Genomic DNA, 25,999 nt, shown 5'->3' on the forward strand with positions numbered 1-25,999 from the left:
ACTGGCTGGGGGTGGAGGATGAAGAGGCAGGAGAAGGTAGGTACTCACACAGAAGTTTAATGAGGCCCACGGGGCAAGGAGGCCCATCACTGTGGCAGGAGGCCAAGCAGGAGGCTGAGCAGAAGGGCAGCTGTGAGGCAGTGGGGCTGCAGGAAAACTGTCTGGCTGCCTGAGCTCAGCCGGTCACCATAGCGCTCCAGGAGCATCAGGACCACTCCATTGGTCCAGCCAAAGCCCTCCTGTAGAGACAGGACCAGTGGGGTCCTTCAGGGGCTGTGAGATCCCCACCCACACGCCCAGGAACTGCCTAGCCCCAGGGGTACAAAGGAGCTCCAGTTGGCCTCCTCCCAGTGGACCCACATAATGGGAGGAATCAGAGGCCCAGATGAGGGTTGGGGGGGGGGGGTCATGGCCTGCTGTGGGGACAAAGTCCCCTGTAGGGTGTGGGCCACTCACCTGAACCTCGTACTCCCCTCCACCACCTGGCTGACCACCATTGCTGATGTCATACTGGAAACAGAAGGACAGGCTGTAAGGTCGGCAAGGCCCCCAGGCTCCCCATCCCAGCCCTCCAGGGGGAGCAACACATGTGAGCCTCCTTGGGAGAAGGGGCTCTGGCCCGCAGCTCCCGCCCCTGCAGTGCCTGAGAATGACCACCGGGCGTCACCACTGTCCCTGGGCTTTGCAAAGCCTGGCGATCCCCGCCCCCCACTCCCCTACCCCTGCTCCCCAGGGGGAGGAGCCCCAGGAGGGTCTGGGCTCAGGAGCAGCTCACCTTCTCATACATGGCCGAGTCCCTGGAGTAGACCTCAAAGTTGGTTCGGACCCAGTTCTGAGCCAGCTGGAAAGCCACTTCCTGGGCCCGAGGTGAGGGAGACTTGGCCAGACCTGGACCCCACCCCAGGCAGGACCCTGAATCTCCTGAGTCCTCATCCCAGGGCCAGCTGAGGCCTGAGCCTTCCTCTCTCCAAGGAGAGAGAAAGAGGCCCGGGCCCTAAGACCTCCCTCGTGAACCCCGTGAAAAGCCAATGTGTTCCTCACCCAGGGCCCAAGTTTGGAGGGAGAAAGGAGGGCTGGTTCCCCTGACAGGTGAGGGTGGACACAAATATCTGCTGGGTAGGAAACCAGAGAACAGAAGAGCCAGAGAAAGGCCCCCATGGCTTTTGTTCACACCTCCCCAGCACCGGGAGGCTGACCCAAGGGGTTAGCAAGGTGCAAGGGGTAAGGCCCTGGGCTATGCCCCATCCCTGCCTCCCTACCTCTGATGACCAGGTCCTGCAGGGGGGCCCAGGCATTGGGGAAGTCCCACTGCTGGCCTGTGTTCTGGAGAGAGGTCGGGATCCCGTACTGGTAGGTCAAGATCTGGCTGTCCTGAAAGGTTCCGGACATTCCTATGACTGGATGGGGTCTGGATGAGGAGCCAAGAGGCTGGCTGGGCGCCCCTAAAGCCAGGTGTCCCCCTTCTTGGGCTTTTCTCTTGGCTCGCAGCTGCCCCCTGGTGGCTCCAGTGGGACCCGCAGGCTCAGACCGAGGGGTGGAGCAGGAGGGGGTGGCTGCCCCTTGCCAGAGGTCACTAGCTCAGAGTCAGGGAGAGAGCAGGTGGTCCTGCCCACAGTGTACCAGCCCGCCCTGCTGCCCCCCTCACCTCCAGATATTTCAGAACCTTGTCCACGACGTTCGGGTCAGAGAAACAGCCAGACCAGAGAGGAGTGAGGTTGGATGGGTAAAACTCTAGGTTCTTCTTTCTGTTCTCAAGATCATAGTCAAACCAGGCACCTTTCTCCTCATCCCACAGGATGGCCTTCATGGCAGCCAAGCGCTGTTGCCACAGATTTCTGTATTTTGTGGCTTGGATGCTGTTCCCTGAGGTGACACTGTCTTTAGGCTGAGCAACCAACCAGGGTGGCTGCGCTTGGGTCCCATGCCTTCAAGAGAAGTCTACTGTGGCTTCCTCCTGTTGTCCTCCCCAAGGGCTAGAAGTCCTGACACCAAGGGGACATGTGTACTTGGAACCCACATTTCTGGCCTCTAGGACTTAGGATTTCCTGAGCACGTGGCCCCATAGGGCTCCCAGTTGCTGCTGTGGCCAGTTCCCAGGTCAGTCCTAGGAGAGCACTGGCCACGTGTATCCCCCCAGCTCTGACAAGTGCAAGGGCAATTGTTTAGGGAGAGAGAATGGAGGGAGTTTGAATGTGTGGACTCAGGTGTCCTCTCAGACCCAAGAAGTCCCTCCCAGTCAGAAAGGGAGAGCGAGGAGAGAGTGGGCTTCCTTTGTACTCCTGCCCTAGGGGTGAGGTACAGAGCAGGCTGGGAGGCTGGAGGCCCTTCCCCCACGGCCGAGGCTGAGGCAGGACCCAAGCTGGACGAGCACCCCCTGCTCCCTCCTCCCACTGGCGCACTCACCCAGGCTGGAATAGAAGTTGCTCATCAGCTCCTCTGCCTGGCACAGGAAGGCATTGAGGTCAACAGGCACGAATTTGCTGGTCCGGGTGCTGCTGAGCAATTTGGGGTTTGGGCCTCCAACGAGCCACCGTGAAGAGAAGTCCCAGCCAGACTCAGCTCCAGCCTTGAGCTCAGCCCACAGGGTCTCCCGGTCCCCTGTGAGGACAAGGCAACCGGGGAGGGGGCCCAGGGTCTGACACACCACACCAGGCCCCAGCCCCGCCCCGATCCCTGCCCTTGTTGCTGCTCACCTTCCGGCAACGTGTTTGCCAGCTCGGCATCTTTGCTGTAGGACTCTGGCCTGGAAGAGGAAAGTGGGCGTCCCAGTGCTAGGAGGCTCTGAGCCCAAGCTGGAGGCTGAGCCCTGCTGCCTCACCTGCCCTTGGATCGCCCTTCGTGGGCCCTGGATCGCCCAGGGCTTTCAGCATCAGTCTCCGAGAGTCGGGGTCCGTCCCTGGCCCTCAAACCAGGTGAACAGCAGGAGCCTGAGAGGCTGGCAGGCAGCTCCTTACCTGGGTCCCCCATAAGGGACGGCGTAGTGATTCAGGACGTAGCTCTTCCCCCCCGAGCTCACAGAGACGATCCTGTTCTGCGTCCAGAAGTCCAATTCCAAGGCCAGGGTCCCGATGCTGTCCCTGGGACAGGAGCCAGGCCCCACCTCAGCCCAGGCCCGCGCCCTGAGGCCCGCCCTGGGAGGTCCTGGGGAGGGGGCGTGCGGGGCGGCGGGGGGACGGGGCGCCCACCGGAGGAAGGCCGTGTCGTTGGTGTGGCTCACGTAGCGGTCCATCATGAGGGTCAGGAGCGGGGGCTGGCTCCGCTGCAGGTAGTACACGCGGGCCCCGTTCGGGACGTGGCCGTAGCTGCCAACAAGGGGGCCTGCTGGGTGCCTCTGCCCCGCGGCCGAGGCCAAGGCCCACCCACGGGCTCCTCTGCCCCAGCCTTGGGGTGCCCGCCCCCTCTTACATTCGCACCAGCTCCAGGAAGTTCTGCAGCATGCCCTTCACCGTCCCGGGCATCTCGGAGAGGAGCAGCCCTTCCATCACCCAGTAGGAGTCCCTGGGGAAAGGGACAGCTCAGCCACCCCTGCACCCCCGGGCCAGTCAGGGTGCCCCCCCTGCTCAGGACGGCCTCCTGCCCTGGGCTCCCCCTGCAGCCCTGGCCCCTCACCAGTAGTAGAATTCGGTGAAGCGCCCCCCAGGCACGATGAAGGGGTGTGCTGCGTAGATGAGAGAGAACTGCTCCGGGTGGCTGAGGACCTCGGGCTTCACCTGCGGTCAGGGGAGAGGGCACAGGGCCCCCGCGGCCCCCACGGTGTCGAGGCTGGAGGAGGCCGGGCCGTGGAGGCCCTGGCAGCTCTGGGCTCTGGAGCCAGGCAGCCGGGCATGGGTGCTGTCTCTGGGGCGGGTCAGCCGTGTGGCTTTGGCCAAGGCCTGAGGCCCTGGGAGCCTGGTCTGCTCGGCCCCCCATGCTGGCCTCTGGGGTCCCTGCTAACTCAGCCTGGCACTGGCAGGTGCTCACCAAGCAGTGGCTATCATTAGGACCCTTCCCCATCTCTGCTGCCACCGCCAAGCCAGGCCCCAGAGACCCAGGGCCCCCATCCTCTGGGAGGACAGATGCTGTGCAGCCTTGGGCAAACCACTGCCTTCCCTGAGCCTCAAAGGAGAGAAGCGTCTAAAAGACTGTGCTGACCACAAGCCACATTCAGCAACGACAACTGTTCCAGAGCACAGGCCTGACCTGATTTCCTCAGGAAGAGTGAGCCTAGCTGGGCAGCCTGGAGGAGGCAGACAGGCTAGGTTTGCCCGGGGGGGGGGGGGGGGGGGGGACAGTGAGGGCTTCAGGAAGAAATGAGAAGTTAGAAGTAGATGTTCATGTCTCCCTCTCCATAAATTCTTTCTAGAGGCTCCATTCAAGGACCCGATGGTGGGGTCCCAGTCTGTGCTCTAAGGACAATGTGGGCCCCAAGCTGGCATCCCCCTGTCCCTCCTTACTCCATCCCCTGGCTAAGGCCCAGGATGTTGATACCTTCTTTCCCAGTCTCTTCCAGAGCTCGTGTAGCTTCCCTCCCCAGGCTCGCAGCTTGGGGTCCGAGATCTTCTGCAGGAACTGGGGGCTGGGAGAACACGGACCCCATGGGGTTGAGGGAGGCAGGCCTATCTGAAAGGCCCCCTCCTGTTTTTCCGTCTAGGTGGTACCTGTCTTTCCAGTCCTCGGGAGTCCAGGGCTGCAGCTCCTGCCCCCCGGCCTGGAAGTGCTCCTGGATGAAGGCCCGCAGCTGCTCTAGGGGGATGCTCTGGTTGTGGGTGGCGGCCAGCTCGCGGAAGCGCTGCAGAATCTGGTCTGGGGTACGGGGGCAAGGACGGATCAGTTGGACCCCAGGAGCCCCTCCCTGATGGAGAGGCTCTCTCTCTGCCTGCTCTTGCCCTCTGTCATCTTTGATGTAGAAGGTTCAGGAGGTCGGGTGCCCCCCGGGTGCCTCACCTGGAGCCGAGTTCAGCGGCATGTCCACAAATTGCTTGTCATCCTGGTAGAGCTTGGCCATCTGAACTTGGTGCAGGAGCTCCCCGTGGCAGTAAATCTGGCTGCAGGTGGTGCCGGGGAGGGGAGTAGGAAGGCTGGAGCCTGGGCACATTGCTGGCCCGGACTGGGTCCATGCGTGAGTGTGCCCATGCATGTGTGTGCCCAGGTGTGAGAGGGGTTTGTGGGTGGTGGTGACCTACCCAGCTGAGAGAAATGAGGAGCGCCCCCTGCAGTAAAGGACCTGAACAAGTGCCTGAGCCCACACTGGTTGGTAACTGGGAACTGTGTGGGAGACCCAATGGACAAAGGACAAGAGCCCTTTAATTGGTGACACGTTAGGAGGGGTGAGGCCAAGTCTGTACAGCCTCGGCCAGCCTGGCCCCTGTGAACCTGACCGGAGGGCTTAAGGCGAAATCCTGTAAGTTACACCCAGGGGCAATTGCTGAGCCCTTGGCCCAGAAAATTCTCGAATGCGGCGTATGATACAAATCACTGTGGAGACAATCACTAGCCTGCTATTGGGTGTTTATGGAAACCACTTCTGTGACTGGAGAACAGCAGATAATCCTGAATGGTGTCCCGGGTGATGTCAGAGAAACACTCTGGTAAAGAAGGCGGTTCCCCCAAGAGTTCCTTAGTACATGGTAAGGGTTTACATGGGACGGTGCTACGTGGGGACCACATGGGCAGGTGGCCTCCTTCCCCCCACCCTCTGCAGGGCTGCGGGAAGCACCCGAGGAGCCGCCGTGGCAGCTCTCCGTGACCAGAAGAAAGCTGCTTTGCTACCGATGGCAGTGCGAGGCCCACGGACCGTATCTCGTCTGCAAGGCCACTGCACTCTGACCGACTCCTGGGAATCTCTGCAAGAACAAATCAGCTCAGGGGGCTACACTGCATGCTCTTTCCCTTGCAGCGATGGAAAATTGAAAGCAAAAAGCTCCTATGTTGATTCTGTTTTAAATAGATTCCATGCCCAGCATGGAGCCCAACACAGGGCTTGAACCGATGACCCTGAGATCAGGACCTGAGCCAAGATCAAGAGTTGAACACTTAGCCCACTGAGCCCCGCAAGCACCCCTGTGTTGGGGTTTTTATTGACTCTCGGGCAGGGAAAAACTGGGCTGGGAAAGGAGATGCCCGCATGGGGCATGAGCCTCAGGAAATCACTCTGGAAATTCAAGGGGCCCATTAAAGTAGCTTTGCTTACTTCATTGTAGACAAATATGCTTACAATACTGTATCGGAACAGAAGATACTGTGCCGATCCAGTCAGCCCATAGTTCCCACCCCGGCTAAGAGATATCACACCAAATGGACACAGTGTGCTGCATGTCACCCTCAGAGCGCTGGCTTGATACACAACCAGAACAGACAACTGAAACATTTGTTGTCTGGGGGGGACCTGGGCGGCTCAGTCAGTGAAGCATCTGCCTTCAGCCAGGTCATGATCCCAGGGTCCTGGGATCGAGCCCACATCAGGCTCCCCAGTCAGCAGGGAGTCTGCTTTTCCCTTTCCCTCTCCCACTACCCCCTGCTCCTGCTCTCACTCAAATAAATAAAATCTGTATTTAAAAAAAAGAAACAGGGCATCCCGGGTGGCTCAGCAGTTTAGCGCAGCCTTCAGCCCAGGGCCTGATTCTGGAGACCCGGGATCGAGTCCCACGTCGGGCTTCCTGCGTGGAGCCTGCTTCTCCCTCTGCCTGTGTCTCTGCCTCTCTTTCTCTCTGTGTCTCTCATGAATGAATAAATAAACAAAATCTTAAAAAAAAATCTTTAAAAAATTTAAAAAAGAAACACCTGTTCTCTGAAACAGGGAGAGAAAAAAGCTTGAAGGGCAGACTTACACAATGTCACAAGTAGGTGCTCACACTGAACATGGGATGGGGGCCAAAGGAGGCTATCTACTGGATAGATTCGGCTACTTTTCTGGGGGACAGGAAGAGAGGCTGGTGGCAGGACTATACAATTCCTTCCCACTGCATCTCAACTTACCTTTAGCCTCCAAGGACCCGACTGCCACTGCGGTGCCAGAAGCATGAATGATCCCCAAGCAAGACTGTAGTTCTCTTTTCAAATCCTTGTGCCAGAATTCCCAAGGGCCTAATGGGGCGGGTTGTGCCCTCACTGTGCTAACAGTGAACTCAGCTGTACAGGCCTGGGGGAGTGGGGAACAGCCACTTGTTCCGGGCTGCATAACTCTATCTTATATGGATGCACGAGGACTAGGGGCGACACTCCCAAGGCTGGCTGTGCTGCTGGAGATCTGGATGGGTAGGGTGGCTGAAGCTGACGTCCCTTCCAAAGGGGGAAAGGTGGAGTGAAAAATCAATGCCAAACGGAGAGGAGGAAATGCAGCTGAAGGCAAAGAGATGAATAAGTGGGTGTTCAATGAAAATGGGTAATTGAGCGTGCCATGGGTGCCTGGGGAGAGCAAGAGGTTACCATGGTCCTTAGCACAATCATAGCGGATACGTGAAATGCATGGGCATGCCCTGTGCCTGCCATGCTCACCCTGCCTTTGGAGCCTGCTGACGTTGAATGGAAGCCTGCGAACACGACTGGCATGGCTCTGGGAGACATTCCGGCTGAGGATGTGATGCTGAACTGTGCTGTTGATGACCAAAGGTGACCCTAGTGACTGGCCAGTGTCTTTCGACATCAAATTTTTAGACTACACCTACTACAAAGGATCATTTGGGAAGGAACTTCCTGGAACTACTTTCACTGGGTAGTTTATAACTCTTGGCAGATTGCTGTGTAACTATAAACTTTGAAAATCAAATACTTAGAAAGGCTGCTGATATGGGGGGTGTCTGGGTGGCTCAGTCAGCTGAGCATCTAGCATCTTTTTTTTTTTTTTAATTCAGAGATAAAGGGAGAGAGTGAGTGTGCACAGGGAGGGGTGGAGGGAGAGAGAGAAAGGATATCAAGCAGATTCTGTGTGGTGTGTGGAGCCCGATGCAGGGCTCAATCTCCTGACCCTGAGATCATGACCTGAGCTGAAATCAAGAGTTAGATGCTTAGCCAACTGAGCCACCCAGGTGGACCAAGCATCTGATTCTTGATTTCAGCTCCGGTTTTGATCTCAGGGTCATGAGTTCAAGCCCTATGCTGGGCTCCACACCAAAAAAAAAAAATCTCCCGGGGATCCCTGGATGACTCAGCGGTTTGGCACCTGCCTTTGGCCCAGGGCGTGATCCTGGAGTCCCGGAATCGAGTTCCATGTCAGGCTCCCGGCATGTATCTCTGCTTCTTTCTCTATGTCTATCGTGAATAAATAAATAAAATCTTAAAAAATAATAAAAATAAAAAAATAAAAATAAAAATAAAATCCCCTGATTTTAATGGACAAAACATAGCAGCATGTGCCATGTGCTATATGCACAAATGCAGATCACCCTTGTTTTTGTGAATAGAATACTACTAAACAGAAGGGGAAACATGGATTTCTTGTGGGATGAAAACAGTAGGTATCATATAGTACATCCAAATCCTTCTGGGGAAAAGCCTCATCCTGAGATGAGGAAGGCCATGGGAGGCCTTACGGCATACTCAAAATAAATTGCACCTAGGCATGACTATCACTCATTTCATCCTCATATGGGGGACCCACCATTTCTGGGTATCAAACATGTCTCCAAGCTGCACTCAGGCTCTTAGTATCTAATGGCAACAACATACATGGTAGATTAAACACTGGACTGTGAGACATGAAAAATCTGGGGGTAGGGGGCGTACCTGGGTGGCTGAGTTGGTTAAGTGTCCGACTCTTGATTTTGGCTCAGGTCATGATCTCATGGTTGTGAGATCCAGCCCTGTGTCAGGCTCTGCACCAAGCTTGGAAAGGGTTTAGGGGAGATAGGTCCCCCATTATGGAACAAACTGAATTTACTTTTAATGAGGAGAGGCATTCAGGGGCAAAAATATTAGCTAGAATAAGCAGATTAGAAGTTCTGTCCAAAACGAAAGCAAAGGCCTGGAGTCAGGCTGGATAGACAATGAGGCTTTGGTGAAACGGGTCAGGCCATGGCAACAGAAAACGCTAGATAATGCCAGGGTCCAGCACCAGGAGGGGGCCTGCACCCTCACCCCACAGAGCCTCCTGACTGTTAATGTGGATTGAAGCCAGAGTAGCCATGAGGCAATGGCCTTCTATACTGGCTACTGAGGCTCAAGAGCCATGCTTATGGGAATCTTCTTGTCCTGCAAATCTAGTTCTCTGGACTTTTGTACTTTACCCCAATGCGCTCTGACTGCCCTTGCTCCAGGAATAGATCAGAAGAAGACATGCCCTGTCATACAGTTAGCAGGGATAGAAACTATTCTGAATACCACCTGTGTCCTGCCCTAGGAAGGAGGCCTGCCCTGCCGTGTAACAGCATATGATGGAGACCAGTCTCAGTGCCAGCCTGTAAACTGAGACAGGGTGACCAGCTTCGCCTCCAACTGACTCAGAACCCAGAAATAACAAATAATAATTTGCTATAATACATAATAAGATCATGGCTAATGATGCCTGTCCATAATAATATTCGGTATAAGAGCAAGGCTTGAATCCAGAGAAGGCCCTGGAGTACCTGTGTAACTCTTGCAGTTTGTTCTGTAATGGAACCCCATTGTACTATGACCACGCCAGGATATGCTATAGTACTGGTATTATCAGTATGCTTCAACCACCTTATGTAAATAATCCATATGATAATTATGATATTGATGCTTGAATATGTTTGGAGAGGGAGTTAAAGCCTCCTCAGAATGAAACAGCAATGGGAAATGACTGGCCCAAGGAAGAAGTGGATTTAGCTAATTTCTGTGCTATGTAGTTCTGCACAAGTTTATCATTAAGATACAAATAGTGGGGGTGCCTGGATGGCTCAGACGGTTGAGCGTCCGACTCTTGATTTCAGCTGAGATCATGATCTCAGGGTCCTGGGATCAACCCCACATCAGGCTCCACACCATGGAGATTCTCTCTCTCTCCCTTTCTGTTTGTCCCTCCCCCGCTCATTTGCATGCTCTCTCTCACTCTCTCAAAATAAATAAAATCTTTAAAAAAAGAATGAAGGGGGCAGCCCCGGTGGTGTAGCAGTTTGGCGCCGCCTGCAGCCTGGGGTGTGATCCTGGGGACCTGGGATCGAGTCCCACATCAGGCTTCCTGCATGGAGCCTGCTTCTCCCTCTGCCTCTCTCTCTGTCTCTATGAATAAATAAATAAAATCTTAAAAAAAAAAAAAATAAAATAAAAATAAAATAAAAAAGAATGAAGGAAGGAAGTGAATAATCAAATCAGTGTAAATATACAAAAATGTATGTAAAGGCTTTGTAGGCTAGTTATTAGAGTAGCTGTTTGGATCTGTCCCTGGTCTGCTCTGGCTCCTCCAATGGTTGGGCCTAATCAGACTGATATACTGATCCATCTATTACATAATTACTATACTCAATGCAGATGCTTGAATATGATGATTTTGCTGAAAGAGAGCCCAGGCCAAAGCCAGTGGGCTGGTGAACTGACAAGTTCTGATGCTAACCAACCCCAAGTTAGTGTAGACTCTGTAGGCTTAAGAGCAGAGTCTCTAATAAAACTGCCCTTGCACTCAGTTCATTTCTATAAGACATATAGGGTGAGGTCTGAGAGGGTCCTGAACATAGAGCTTCTTTGTCTTCCTCCCGGTGGAATAGGGACATGTCTGTCACCCTCCTAGGACTTTGATGTGTTCACCAAATAGGACACTCCACTGAGCCTTGGTGTGCAGAGTTTTTTTTTTAAATCAGAGTTCCACTGCATGGGTATGATTGATTGAATCATTGGCCATGTGATTGAACTCAATCTTCAGCTATCTTCTCCTCCCTGGAGGTTGGGCTGATATCATGTGGCCCAAACACCAACCCTCTAATCACACGGCCAGTCTTTCAGGCACAGAGTGGTCCTATCCTGAGACATCTCATTCGCATGACTGGCTAAGGACTCACCATGAGTCACCTCATTAACGTAAACTAGCAGAGCCTACCCGAAGGCCCAAGGCTCTCCTATCACTTGAGAAGTTTCAAGAGCTCAGAGGTTACATTCCAGGAAACTGGGTCAAAGGACTGACATGTTCTTTGTTATACAACAGGTTACCCCTGATCTGTGGCAAATGGTCCCTTTTAGCAAAACATTCATCCCTTGAGCATCTACACTTCCTGTAGCATTTATATAACAGATAAAGCAATAGTATCCACAAGAATATACCAAACATTCAGAGCTAGGGTAGGGATAGGAAGCTTTTAACTAAGTTTCCCAATACATTTGACCGTCAATATTAATATTGTAATGTAACCAACAAGGCCGGTGTTTTACCGTATCACGCTATGGTAGATGTGAGCTGGAAAAGGAGTCAGAAGATGTTGGCACATTACTAGACTCTCATACAATCATGATTAGTCTAGTCCAGGGTCACATCATATGATGAGAATGTCTCCTAACAAGGCCAACTCAGGTTTGCAGGCTTCCGCTTTCTCTCGTCAAGTTCCAAAGCAGGAGTGGTCTCGGCAATACGTGTGTTCACCCTTTCAGGCGTCAGGTGTAGCTGAACCATGAGGCCGCATCACTTCTTGCTCTGAGCCTCTTTTTAAAGTGTTACTGTAACAGTGGATTTCCTCCACTACTCATTTCTTTACCTTCAGCTACTGTTTCTCCTTCTTTTCATTTATATCCAAACTTTTCTACCTTTGGAAAGGACATTGGGTCCGGCTGCTGGCCCAGATTGTGGGCAGCAGTGCTAGTCTGGCAGGTGCCCCCCCATGGTCCCCTCCCACTCACATGGTGTCACATGGGTTTACTTCCTACCCATAGGCCTGAGTGAGGCCCAAATACAGCCGCTTCCAGTGACGCTCCCATTTAGCCAGATGGGGTGAAGGCGCAACGCTCTGCATCAGGCCCTTAGGAATCCGGACATAGCAGTTTAAGGGTAGAGTTATATTTTCTTACCTAGGAACCATCCCTGCTTCTGACACGTGTAGCTGCTGCCTTGGGCCTGGCCCTTCTGCATCGGGTAGAAAAAAGAAGGTTGAAGTGACGTGGGGGAGAGAGAAAATAATGGTCATATCATTGTCTTCCTCCCATGTGGGAAGAATTTCATGGCCATACCAGCCTCCTGTCTACCTCTTCTCACCTAGATTCCCCCAGAAAAGCAGAGGAATCTATCCAGTGGGACCCCCCCCACACCTGTGAGGTTGTGCCAGCCAGCCCTTCATGCCTGCATCTCCCCGCTTCAGACAACCAGTGTTTTATTTGTCCATTCCAGGGATGTCTGGGTGGCTCCACGGTTGAGCATCTGCCTTCGTCTTAGGGAGTGATTCCGGGGCTGGGGATCGAGTCCCACATCAGGCTCCTGGCAAGGAGCCTGCTTCTCCCTCTGCCTATGTCTCTGCCTCTGTGTGTCTCTAATGAATAAATAAATAAAATCTTTTTAAAAAATGGTCTATTCCAGCTTTCTATTGTACCATTAATCGGAGGATGAAAGTATTCCCTGGTCTGGAAAATGTAACTCAGTGTCCAAATTGGCACCATATTTTCTGATCTGGTCCTTTTATGGTATTTTGGGCATGTACTGCTACACCTGACACTGAGTGTCTGTTCCTGCCAGCATCAATCTCACTGGCCAGCCTCACCAGGGAATCTGCCCTGTAGCCCATCTCCTTTGTTGACAGGACAGCTCTTATTGGCATTTTGTGCCTCAGAGGTGGCAAGTGCTGAATATCCAGATTCAGCCCACCTCTGCATGGCTGTAACCTCTCGATGTCTCATTGGTTTGTGAATATGAGTGGCCACCTCATGTGAACACACAGGGATTCCCACTTGCTGGCCCTAATTATTTTCCAGTCTGAGAAGGGGGTCCTTCTCATAGGCATCAATGTGTTCTATTTTAACAAACCCCTTAAATTTCCAGGGACTTCCATAGGCCGGTGCCACGCACAGGCATTGTTGCTGTGGACCACTTTCCATGGCCCTTCCACCTCACCATATGGCCAGGATGGTGGCCACTAAAAGTAGGTAGAAGCACAGTGACAAATAGTACACATGCAGTTCAGCCCACCAAGCTGATCTGTTTTTTTTTTTTTTAAAGATCTTAAAGATCTTAATTATTTATTTGAGAGAGATAAAGAGCAAATGAACGGAGGGAAAGGAAGAAACAGACTCCACACTCAGCATAGAGCCCGACATGGAGCTGGATCTCATGACCCTGAGATCATGACCTCAGCCAAAATCAAGAGTTGGATGCTTAACCAACTGAGCTACCCAGGCGCCCCTGGTTTTATCATCTTTGGTCAGGGTGGCAGGCTTCCTGTGCTGTCTGTTCACCTTGGAAGGACCATCCAGGGATGCCTGGTGGCTCAGTGGTTTAGTGCCGCCTTCAGCCCAGGGCGTGATTCCGGGGTCCTGGGATCAAGTCCCACATCGGACTCCCTGCAAGGAACCTGCTTCTCCCTCTGCCTGTGTCTCTGCCTCTTTCTCTCTCTGTCTCTCATGAACAAATGAAAAAAAAAAAAAAAAAAAAGAAGAAGAAGAAGGACTATCCATGAACCAAGAGCTGTTTATAGGGCACTATCCAAGTGGCAGTAGAATCCAGCGCTCCTCACTTGGTTCCAAAGTCAGTTCTAGAGGAAAAGTATGGGGTTAGTTCTACGTTCCCCCAGCAGCATGCCCCTGCATAGACCATGTCCCCTGCATTATGGAACTCTTCCAGGCACAGATCGTTTCTCCAACATCACCCAAGATACTGTGGGTGTTTCTGGCTTTAAGATTATCTTATGTTGGGGCGCCTGAGTGGCTCAGTTGGTTGGGCATCTGCCTCTGACTCAGGTTATAATCCCAGGGTCCTGAGATGGAGTCTCACATGGGGCTCCCTGCTCAGCAGGGAGTCTGCTTCTCCCTTTCCCTCTGCTGCTCCTCTGCTTGTGCTCTCTCACTTGCTCTGTCAAATAAATAAAATCTTTTTTTAAAAAAAGCTTTTATTTATTTATTCATGAGAGACAGGGAGAGAGAGAGGCAGAGACATAGGCAAAGGGAGAAGCAGGCTCCATGCAGGGAGCCTGACATGGGACTTGATCCCGGGTCTCCAGGACCACACCCTGGGCCGAAGTCAGTGCTAAACCGCTGAGCCACCTGGGCTGCCCCAAATAAATAAAATCTTAAAAAAAAAAAATTATCTGTCCTTCAGAGGGGCAGTCTCAATTAATGCCTGATAACAAGCTAGTAATTGCCTCTTAAATGGACATTTTTCTAGTCCAAAGTCTGGCAGGCGTGCTGGGAGGGGCCCCAAGGTGCCCTATAGGCTCCATAGAAGGATGTGATCTGGGTGACCTCAGGCAATCTTACTGGTGCTGGTTGGAATGTCCTATCCATACAAGAAGCAATAGCATGATGGGTAGATTTACATGCCTTTTGTTTTATAATACTAGAGACTGGAAACATTCCTCTCTCGACACAACATCCGCCCCTGTAACGCATCCAGCAAAACAGAGGCAATCACTTCACGTGAAAAGTGTTCAAACACCAAATAAGCTTTCACCTCAGTCCCTTTGACCCTGGTGTTCTTAACCATGACAGTTTGGGTTTTACAGTACTAGGAAGGGTAGGTGCCATCCCAGGCCAGACGTGATAGCCACTCCTCAAAAGCATTCAGCAGAAGGAGAAACAACCCCTTGACATATAGTCTGTCTAAACATTCCGATTTCCATCCCAAGAGTCACCTTAATCCCACCAACTCTTGCATTTTTATGTCCTTTCAGTCTGACTGTAGCCCCTTTCAGGGCTTCACTGGTGCTTTTGGTATATAGTGCATGAGACCCCAGGGCACAGAGTCCAGAATCTTCTCTACCCTCTGACCATTTTGCCTGCTCATATGTGTAACACTTTGCCTCCCCAGCAGGAGACAAAGCTAGGGGACCCTCACCTTTTCATCAATCTTAATTTTGATTAAATTGCAGGGCCTTTGCCTCAGGAGGTGGGAGGTCAGATTTCTCATTATCATCTTTGCCTTGCAAAGTTTTTTTCCTATTTCCTTCAAAGTAGGGTGATTAAAACAGATTTGTTTAGGTCCCTTGCATCTTGGGGGCCTCCAGGGCTCCCATTGGTCCACTCAATTTCGAAGAAGTGCTGCATTAACATTTCTACCCACAGCTGCTTTATTCACCCCATTTCTCAATAACTATTTAAAGATTCCACCCTGCTGGGATGAGTCCATTGGCTCCCTCCCCGTCTATTCTGTTCTCTTGGAAATCAGTCTAGCTTGCTTCATTATTGTTGTTTTAGATTCATTTTTTCCCCTTTGCAAACAGCTCTGAGGCTGTGGCTGCACCTCAGGCCAGCCAGAAGTGGGATCCTCCCCCTCACATTCCTTAGGCAGGGGCCCTGAGATGAGAGGCTGAGGTTTGGACTGGCCAGAGTAGAAGCTTGGCCCATCTCTCGCTTCCATGTTTGCTATTATAGGATAATAATAACCCAGGGATTGCATTTTTAAATTTTTTCTTATTATTTTTCATTTTCTTAAGCGCCTAGTGAGCCAACACTCTGGGAGTTGGACCCGTCATCTCCAAATTCCATTGATAACTTTCACCTCCAGGAACTGATCACAACATAGCTGCTGTTCCAAACCGTGGGCGACCCTACAGCAATCCAGGAACCAAAGCATGCTCATCCATTGTTCTTTCATCTTGCTTTCCCTGAGCCACACGTTCCAGCCAATCAAGGTCATTCTAGCAAATCACACATTTGCTGACATCATCTGCAATACTACAATCCAATCTTGGTACCAATTAGCTCAGGCCATGGGCACAGTCCACAACAAGACAGGCCTCACTCCAGCTAGCACTGCCAGTTCCCTGGTCCCCAAGCTACGCCCATTTCTGACCAACTGGCTACAAATTTGGAGGTTGCAATCAACCCATCAGGTTCAATAATGTGCAGACTCCCAGAACCCAGGAAAGCACTATACTTACGGTTATAGCTTATTATGAGGATACAAATGAGGACCAGCCAAAGACACACATAGGAGGAGGTCTGGGACAGTCCCGAATGCAAAGTTTCCCTATCTTCTTCCCAAAGAATCAGGATACATCACCTTCGTGGTATGTCAAAGTGCTCACCAAACAGGATGCTCCCCTGAGTTTTGGTGTGAAGAGTTTTGGTACTGGGGTCTCATTCACACAGTTGGTTGAATCACTGGCCATGTGACTGAGCTGTCTTCAGCTCCCTCTGCCCCAGAAGTCAGGAGGTCGGGTTGGCATCCTGTGGCCCAAGGCATCAATCCTCTACTCACACAGTCTTTCTGGTATGGCCATGCCCATCCTGAGACATCCTATCAGCATGATCATGTAGGGGCTCCCACGAGTCACCCCATTAATATAAACTATCAGTGCCACCACGGATACCCAAAACCTATCACTTGGGAAATTCCAAGAGCTTAGAGATTATGTCCCAGGAGCCCAGGATGAAAACCAGACAAAATGCTTCATTATACAACAAGTAACTTGTGCCATAAAGGATTGACTTAGTGGGCCTGCTGTGTTCCAACCCTACACATTTCAGAGAGAGTCTGGTGTGGGCCCAGCTCCTGAGCGATAAGCACTAATCTGCTGGAGCCCTGCCAGACAAAGCTTTATCTGGGGCCTTCGGCCATGCCAGATATTTTATGCTACTAATGTGATGTATGGTAGGGATTGAGGGCCACCCAATATCACTCTGACTTGAAGACCTAGAGACTAGGTAAGATAGGGCATACAGATGCTCCACGCCTCTGTCACTGAGTCCCAGTGAAAACCCTGAGTGTGAGGTTCAGGTAAGCTTCCTGGTTGACCATCTTTCATGCATATTGTCACATACGTTGCTGAAAAAATTAGGGATACCCAGGTGGCTCAGTGGTTGAGCATCTGCCTTCGGCTCAGGTTGTGATCCCAGGGTCCTGGGATCGAGTCCCATATCAGGCTTGCCACAGGGAGCCTGCTTCTCCCTCTGCCTGTGTCTCTGCCTCTCTCTCTCTCTCTCTCTCTCTCAAAAATAAATAAATAAAATCTTTTTTAAAAAAAGAAAGAAAATTAAATTAATCATACAGATGAATGGAACTTGTGTTTCTTCCCTCCTGGACTCTGCCCTCTGAGCCTTTTACCATTCCTGATTTTAACCACTATCCTTCACTGGAATAAACGTCACCATGGATGTAACTATCTGGGGAGTACTAAGTCACTGGAGCTGCAGTGGTCTTACAGACCCCAGACACAGTTTTTCTATACTTTTGGCAACTAACCTCATGCTTGACAAAACTCTTGATCACACAGCCTCTCTGAAAATCCTTATTACAATTGCTCAGAACCAAATCTATGAATCACTCCAGGTAATCCTTTCCCCTTTATATTCCACAATCATCAGCAAGTCCTATCAGCTCCACCTTCAAAATATATCCCATACTGAACCCCTTCTCACCTTTCTGGTCCTACCACCGGCGCCCCAGCCCTGGTCCTTCTCTCTTGCCTAGCCTGCTCCTACCTTTGTCCCAGCCATGGAGGCCTCCCTTGAATAATGACCTCAGAGCCGTTGCATTGCAGTTTCCCTGCCTGGACTGTCTTCCAGATGTGCACAGAGACAGTTGCCTCCATAGTTCTGCTCAAACGTCTCCTCCACACACACGCCCTCCCTTGCAGTCCTCTCTGAAACACCCTCTGCTCACCCCGAGCAGCTCCCTCACTTCCTTTTACTTTTGGGTATGCTTCTATCAGGACTTTCCTTACCAGTTATGTAAGGCCCACGAAGATAGGGACCTCATTTCTCTTGTTCGCTCCTGCAGCCCAAGAGAGCTCAAGAAATCCATTTAAGTGAGAAAGGGATGATGCCCTGTAAGCCTCGGAGGCAGGACAGGGTCATTTATCTGTCTCATTTGGAGATGGGAACTATGGCTCTGAAAGAGGTTTGGCTTGCTCTTGGTCCTAGAGGTGAAACTCAGGAGCGCTTTTCAGGCCCTTATACTGCCTCTCACCTACAGGCTGGAGAAGCCAGAAAACTGGCAGAAAGTTTCCTAAGAGGAGAGCCCTGCAGAGTTTGAGGAGGAGGCTAGAGCGAGGGGCGGAGGGAGGGAGGACACTGGCCAGCCAGCAGCCCGCTCTTTCCGGAGCGCTGGAGGTCTGGTGCCTGGTGTCCAGCACAGAGCCTGCCACACAAGGAAAGCTAATTTCCTTCCCTCCCCTTCTCTCCCAAGAGCTGACCTCCAGTGCTGGAGAGCTCATCTCAATCTCCTGGCCCTGGCCTTCCTGCCTGCCCCCTCCCTCTGACTTCTCCATTCCTACCTGTCACAGGGTGGGGGCAGGGCGCCCTGGGACCCCAGCCCCAACAGAAGCAGCAGGCCCAGTTCCCAGGACTTCCTATGCATGGTGGTGGCTGTGGCCGTGGCCGTGGAGTAAGCCCTGACACCTCTTGCTTGCTGGGGTGCAGCCTGATTCACCTGCCTACTCAAGGCAGCCAAAGTCCACGTTTGAGGCGTGGCCGCCAGAGGGGCCGGATGCCAGGTCTACGCCAGGCCAGGTCTACGCACAGTGCACAGCGGCTTGCACTCCTGCGCTCAGGTCACAGAGGCCAACCCCTGCCCCCAACCTTGTACTTTTCCTCCCATGTCTTTTTTTTTTTTTTTTTTAATTTATGATAGTCACAGAGAGAGAGAGAGAGAGAGAGAGAGAAGCAGAGACATAGGCAGAGGGAGAAGCAGGCTCCATGCACCTGGAGCCCGATGTGGGATTTGATCCCGGGTCTCCAGGATCACGCCCTGGGCCAAAGGCAGCCGCCAAACTGCTGTGCCACCCAGGGATCCCCTTTCCCATGTCTTTTTAGTCTTGGCAGGTGCCACTGTATGGGCCCTTCCCTGAGTCACATGGTGGGGTTGCTGTGGGGCTCCAGGCACATGAGTGTCAGGGGCATAATTAGGTCACACATCTGGGACCAGATGCCAGTTGCTCCGCTGGCCCCAAGATCACCACTGCAGAGAATTACCTTTTCCTTTCATGTTTCAGATACAGTGGCTCCAGATTCTGTCCCAGGTGCAACGTGAGGCAGGGGCCCATGAGGAGGCTCAGCGGTGCTCGGTGCTTGTGCTGGAGGACGGATGGCTCAGGCCTGAGATGACACAGGGCTGCGGGGAGGAAGTGTGCACGGTAAGGTGTGCGCTATAAGCCGGTCACCGTCTGAGATCAGTGACCATGTGACCTTTCCTTAGGACTCAGGCTTGTAGTCTAGGGTGTCGGTTGTGGTGCCTTGTCTGCCACAGACAAGATGGCCCGTCCCTCCCCACCTCTGTCCTGTTAGTTTGCCCACCTCCTGGGAAGCCATCTCTGCCTCCAGATGCTACATACTTCCTTCCTTTGTTTTTCTTTATATATATTATTTTTTAAATTTAAATTAAATTAATATATAGTGCATTATTAGTTTGAGGTAGAGGTCAGTGATTCATCCATCTTGTATAACACCCAGTGCTCATCCATCACGTGCCTTATGTCCATCACCCAGCCACCCCCTCCCCCTGCTCCAGCTACCCTCAGTTTGTTTCCTATGATTGAGAGTCTTTTATGGTTTGTCTCTGATTTCATATTTTATTTTTCTCTCTCTCCCCCTATGATCCTGTTTTGTTTCTTAAATTCCACATGAGTGAAATCATTTCATTATCTTTTTCTGACTTATTTTGCTTAGCACATATCCTCTAGTTCCAACCATGTTTTTGCAAATGGTAAAATTTCATTTTTTTTTTAAAGATTTTATCTATCTGTCTCTCTCACACACACACACACACACAGAGAGAGAGAGAGAGAGAGGGGCAGAGTCACAGGCAGAGGGAGAAGCAGGCTCCATGCAAGGAGCCTGACATGGGACTCGATCCCAGGTCTCCAGGATCAGGCCCTAGGCTGAAGGTGGTGCTAAACCACTGAACCACCCGGGCTGTCCAAGATTTCATTTTTTTTTGATGGCTGAGTAGTATTCCATTGTGTGTGTGTGTGTGTATGTGTGCGTATATATATATATATATATATATATATATATATATATATATATATATATAGTATTCCATTTTGTGTATATATCTATATATAAGTCTTCTTTATCCATTCATCCGTCAACAAACATCTGGGCTCTTTCCATAGTTTGGCTCTTGTGGACATTGGCTATAAACTGGGGTGCAGGTGCCCCTTCAAGTCACTATGTATCCTTTGGGTAAATACCTAGTAATACATTTACTGGGTCGTAGAGTAGCTCTATTTTTAACTTTTTGAGGAACCTCCATACTGTTTCCCAGAGTGGCTACACCAGCTTGCATTCCCACCAACAGCCTAAGACAGTGAACCCTTTCCTCGCATCCTTGTCACTACCTGTTGTCTCCTTTCCTGACTTGTTCATTTTAGCCATGCTGACTGGTGTGAGGTGGTATCTCATTGTGATTTGATCCGTATTTCCCTGATGCCAAGTGATGTTGAACATTTTTCCATGTGTCTGTTAGCTGTGTGTATGTCTTCTTTGGAGAAATATCTGTTCGTGTCTTCCACCCATTTCTTGATCAGATTGTTTTTTGGGTGTTGAGTTTGATAGGCTCTTTATAGATCTTGGATACTAGGCCTTTAATCTGATAGGGCATTTGCAAATATCTGCTCTTATTCTGTAGGTTGTCTTTTGATTTTGTCAACTGTTTCCTTTGCTGTGCAAAAGCTTTTTGTCTTAATGAGGTCCCAATAGTTCATTTTTGCTTTTGTTTTCCTTGCCTTTGGAGATGTGTCTAGCAAGAAGTTGCTGTGGCTGAGGTCAAAGAGGTTACTGCCTGTGTTCTCCTCTAGGATTTTGGTGGATTCCTGTGTCTCGCATTTAGCTCTTTCATCCATTTTGAGTTTATTTTTGTGTCTGGTGTAAAAAAGTGGTCTAATTTTGTTCTTCTGCATGTGGCTGTCCAATTCCCAACAACATTTGTGGAAGAGACTGTCTTTTTTCCATGGATGTTCTTCCTTGCTTTGTCGAAGATTAGTTGACCACAGAGTTGAGGGTCCATATCTGGGTTCTTTATTCTGTTCCATTGATCTATGTATCTGTTTCTGTGTTAGTACCACACCGTTTTAATAATTACAGCTTTGTAATACAGCTTGAAGTCCAGAATTGTGAGGCCTCCAGTTTTGGTTTTCTTTTCTTTTTTAAGATTTATTTATTTATTTGACACACAGAGAGAGCACAAGCAGAGGGACAGACATGCAGAAGGAGAGGGAGAAGTAGGCTCTTCGCTGAGCAGGGAGCAGGGAGCAGGGATATGAAGCTTCATCCCAGGACCAAAGGCAGACACTTAACCGACTAAGCCACTCAGGTGCCCTGGTTTTCTTTTTCAACATTCCTCTGGCTATTTAGAGGTCTTTTCTGGTTCCATACAAATTTTAGGATTATTTGTTCCAGCTCTGTGAAAAATGTTGATGGTATTTTGATAGGGATTGCATTGAATGTGTAGATTTCTCTGGGTAGTACAGACATTTTAACAATATTTGTTCTTCTAATCCATAAGCATCTTTCCTTCCTTTTAAAAAAATATTTAAAATTTTTAAAATTTATTTATCTGACACAGAGAGAGAGCCAGAGAGCACAAGGGGGGGGCACATAGCAGAGGGAGAGAGAGAAGTAGGCTCCCTGCTGAGCAGGGGCCCAACACAGGGCCAATCCCAGGTCCCTGGGATCACGACCTGAACTGAAAGCAGATGCCCAACCATTTGAGCCACCCAGGTGCTCCTTAAAAATATTTTTCTTATGGTTAAATAGATACTACATAAAATCTGGCATTTCAACCATTTTAAAGTGCAGAATTCAATTTACATTTTATTTAAAGTATTTTGCAACTATTGCCACTATTTTCAATTAAAAAAAAAGACTTATTTATTTTCTGAGATCACAATCTGAGCCAAAACCAAGAGTCAGATGCTTAACCTACTGCAGCATCCAGGCACTCTATCAAAACTTTTTTATCATCCCAAAGATGTATTCTTTTTTTTTTTAAAGAGATTTTATTTATTTATTCATGAGAGACACACAGAGAGAGGCAGAGACACAGGCAGAGGGAGAAGCAGGCTCCCTGTGGGGAACCTGATGCAGGATTCGGTCCCAGGACCCTGGGATCATGCCCTGAGCCAAAGGCAGATGCTAAACAATTGAGCCATCCAGGCATCCCCCAAAGATACATTCTATAACCATTGAGCAGTAAGTCCTCAGTTCTCTCTCCCCAGGTCCCCTGGAAACCACTATTCTATCTCCTGTGACTATGAATTTATGTATTCTAGATATTTCATGGAAGTGGAATCATACAATTCATGTCCTTCTGTGACTTTTGCATTATCAGTGTAGAAGTCTTTTATCTCCTTGCATAAGTTTAGTCTAGGTATTTTACTTTTTAAATGTTATTGCATATGGGATGGCTTCTTAAATTTCCTTTTCAGGTTGTTCTTGGCAGGTGTATAGAAATGCAACTGATTTTTGAGTATTAATCTTCTATCTTCAGCTTTACTGAATCTGTTTACCAGACTCAGCTGCTTTCCTGTGGATCCTTTGGGATTTTCTATATATAGAATCTTGTCACCTGTGAATAGATATATTCTTCTTTTCCATTTGAACACTTTTCTTGTCTTGTTCCTTTGGCTAGCTGAATAGCAGAGGTGAAAGTAGATAGACATCCTTATCTCACTCCTGATTTTAAAGAAAAGCTCTCAGTCTTTTGCCAGTGAGTGTAATAGTACATGTGAGTTTTTCATAAATTCCCTATATTGCTCTGAAGAACTTCCCTTCTATTCCTCATTTTTAGAATTTTTTTTTAAATCATAGGAGGGTGTTGGGTTTGTCAAATGCCTTTTCTGCATCAATAATTATGTTGGGTTTTTTTCCTTTGTTCTGTTAATGCAGTGCATTACATTGGTTTTCTTATGTTGAACCATCCTTGCATTCTTGGAAAAATCTCACTTGCACAGTGTGTAATCCTTTTAATATGCTGTTGGATCTGGTTTGCTAGTATTTTGTTGAGGATTTTTGCATTATATGTATAAAATATTGGGCTGTAATTTTCTTGTGGTATCTTTATACAGCACAAGACTCAAGTGTTGCTGGTCTCATAGGAGGAGTTAGGAAGTGTGTCCTCCTCTTCTATTTTGGAAGTTTGAGAAGGGTTGGCATTAAGTTTTCTTTAGGTGTGTGGTAGAGTTAGCCAAGGAAGATGTTGGTCTTGGACTATATTAGGATTTTCCAGAGAAACAGAAACTAGAGAATATATGTGCATGTGGAGAGAAAGAATGAGATTTAGCTTTAAATTTTTTGCTTATATGATTGTGGAGGTTGGCAAGTCCAAAATCTGTAAGATAGATCAGCAGGTTGGATACCTGGAGAAGTCTAAAGGCAGTCTCTTGACAGAATTCCCTCTTCTTCTGGGGACGTCAGTGTTTAAGGCCTTCTATTAAGGCCTTCAACTGATCAGATGAGGTCTACTCACAATATGGAGGGTATGAAATAAGAACGGAAAATCTCATTCAAAATACAGTCAGGATGGGGCACCTGGGTGGCTACATTGTTAAGCGTCTGCCTTTGGCTTGGGTCGTGATCCTGGAGTCCTGGGATTGGGTCCTATGTTGCTCTCCCTACATGGAGCCTGCTTTTCCCTCTGCCTATGTCTCTGCTTCTCTTTCTCTCTGTGTCTCACAAATAAATAAAATATTTTAAACAAAAAAACAAACAAAAAAACCCAAAGATACAGTAAGGAAGTCCTGAAAGGGGCATGCTCACAGAGGTACCACCATTCAAAGCTAACTTTACATATCTCAGCAGGAGAAAAAGTTCTCTCTTTGCCCAGCAACAAATCAGCCAACGAGAACCACCACAACTCAGTCAATGAAAAGTCCCTACAACCCTGAATTTCTGCTCTGTTTGGAATGGAGTTTCATTTGCAACTATTGCCACAATGGAGTTTCATTCCAAACAGCCCCTCCCAACATCTTTCTTTCCTCTATAAAATAACACTCCTTTCCTTTGTTGTCTGAACTTGTCTATGGTTTGCATGCCCTGAATTGCAATTCCTCTATTTCCAAATCAATGCATTTTCCTATAAATGAATTGGCTATTTTTATTAAGGTTGACCAGGCTAATTTACTCAAAAGTCTCCTGATTTAATCTCATCTAAAAAATGCCTTCATAGAAATATCTAGAATAATTTTTGACTAAATATTGTGGTACCTCCATCTAGTCAAGTAGATACAGAAATTTAACCATCACGGAGAGGTTTCATTGTTGGGTGGTTGTTTATTACAATCTCTTTACTTGTTATAAATCCATTGAAATTTTCTATTTCTTCATGCATCAGTTTGGGTAATTTGTGGGTTTCTAGGAATCTGACCATTTTGTAGTGGTTATCCAATTTGTTGGCATACAATGTTCAGTTTTATTTTGTAAAGTCATAATAGTATCTCCATTTTATTCTTTTTAAAGATTTTATTTATTTATTCATGAGAAACAGAGAGAGAGGCAGAGACACAGGCAGAAGGAGAAGCATGCAGGGAGCCCGATGTGGGACTTGATCTTGGGTCTCTAGGATTACACCCTGGGCCAAAGGCGGCCCTAAACTGCTGAGCCACCCAGGCTGCCTCCATTTTCATTTCTGATTTTAGTTATTTGTATCTTCTTTTAGTCTTTGTCAAATTTTTTTCAGTAGCTATAAAGAAGCCCATGTAAGGCTCCATCTTAGGATGCTGGGATCATGTTTTTTATTTTATTTTTATTTTTTTTTTTATTTTTATAGAGAACCACTTGCTTTACTCTGCACTCTGGGATCATGTTCTGAGCTGAAGGCAGATTCTTAACCTACTGAGCCACCCAGGTACCCCAATTTTCTCTCTGATTTTCTATTCTCTATATTATTTCTCTATGCCCACTTTTCATTTACTCTCTTCTGCTAGCTTTGGGTTTAGTTTGCTTTCCTGTAATTCCTCAACATATGAAGACAGGTTATTGATTTAAGATCTTTTGTAGAAACTTGCCCTGGGCGTGAAGGCAGTGCTAAAGCGCTGAGCCACCCGGGCTGCCCTAAGGCTCCAACTCTTAACATAGAAATATTACTCCCTTCAATTCTGTCAACTTTTACACACACTGTCACTCTGGGGTGACTGTGGTCTTAGCAGGGCTCTCTTCCTCTCTGAGCAACAAAGCTGATAAAATAAAGGTCAGTATTCCTGTATTGTTTTCAAAAGTGCCCAGGGTTATAAAATGATCTAGATTAATGCATTCAAATTTGGACTCTTTTGAAAGGATAGTTCAGGGAGACAGTATTTAATACTTTTTCTGATCCTATCTCCTTGCCCTCCTTCACAGCACTTGGGGTCCATTGCAGCTGGGAAACCAGGGCTGGGTGACTTTCAGTATTTGTAAGCATCTCAACAGAACAATAAAGCATTTGGAGTACATATTTGGGAAGCCAGGTTGCATGGGGTATGGGGCTGTGTCCCCACAGAACAGGATTTCCTCCTTATTAATGTTCTAGGAGGGAAACAGGTCCAACCCGTGACTTCTGGGTCCTTCCCCTGATCCCACTCCCAGGACTGGCTGGGGGTGGAGGATGGAGGATGAAGAGGCAGGAGAAGGTAGGTACTCACACAGAAGTTTAATGAGGCCCACGGGGCAAGGAGGCCCATCACTGTGGCAGGAGGCCGAGCAGGAGGCTGAGCAGAAGGGCAGCTGTAAGGCAGTGGAGCTGCAGGAAAACTTGTCTGGCTGCCGGAGCTCAGCCGGTCACCATAGCGCTCCAGGAGCATCAGGACCACTCCATTGGTCCAGCCAAAGCCCTCCTGTAGAGACAGGACCAGTGGGGTCCTTCAGAGGCTGTGAGATCCCCACCCACACGCCCTGGAACTGCCTAGCCCCAGGGGTACAAAGGAGCTCCAGTTGGCCTCCTCCCAGTGGACCCACATAATGGGAGGAATCAGAGGCCCAGATGGCGGTGGGGGGGCGGGGGGTGGGGGGGAGTCATGGCCTG

General features: G+C 49.3%; 1 protein-coding gene across 4 annotated transcripts; it reads right to left on the reverse strand.

The window, feature by feature from the left end:
* Positions 1–41: 41 nt before the first annotated feature.
* TREH (trehalase) lies at positions 42–25,747 on the reverse strand. Of its 4 annotated transcripts, XM_072822270.1 has the most exons (16): positions 25,620–25,747; positions 18,976–19,114; positions 4,924–5,024; positions 4,638–4,782; positions 4,468–4,555; positions 3,610–3,710; positions 3,406–3,498; positions 3,186–3,302; positions 2,955–3,077; positions 2,694–2,743; positions 2,404–2,598; positions 1,646–1,863; positions 1,260–1,371; positions 776–888; positions 457–510; positions 42–239 (listed from the first exon to the last, which is right to left on the reverse strand). In XM_072822270.1, exons 2-16 carry the CDS (start codon positions 19,044–19,046, stop codon positions 87–89), a joined length of 1,734 nt encoding a protein of 577 aa, XP_072678371.1. In that variant the 5' UTR covers positions 19,047–19,114; positions 25,620–25,747; the 3' UTR covers positions 42–86. The 4 variants fall into 4 exon arrangements, with proteins under 4 accessions (XP_072678371.1, XP_072678370.1, XP_072678372.1 ...); XM_072822269.1 differs by lacking the exons at positions 18,976–19,114; positions 25,620–25,747 and adding an exon at positions 18,279–18,406; XM_072822271.1 differs by lacking the exons at positions 18,976–19,114; positions 25,620–25,747 and adding an exon at positions 6,955–7,680.
* Positions 25,748–25,999: the final 252 nt, after the last annotated feature.

Source organism: Canis lupus, chromosome 3, assembly GCF_048164855.1.
Source record: "Canis lupus baileyi chromosome 3, mCanLup2.hap1, whole genome shotgun sequence".
Lineage (NCBI taxonomy): Eukaryota > Metazoa > Chordata > Mammalia > Carnivora > Canidae > Canis > Canis lupus.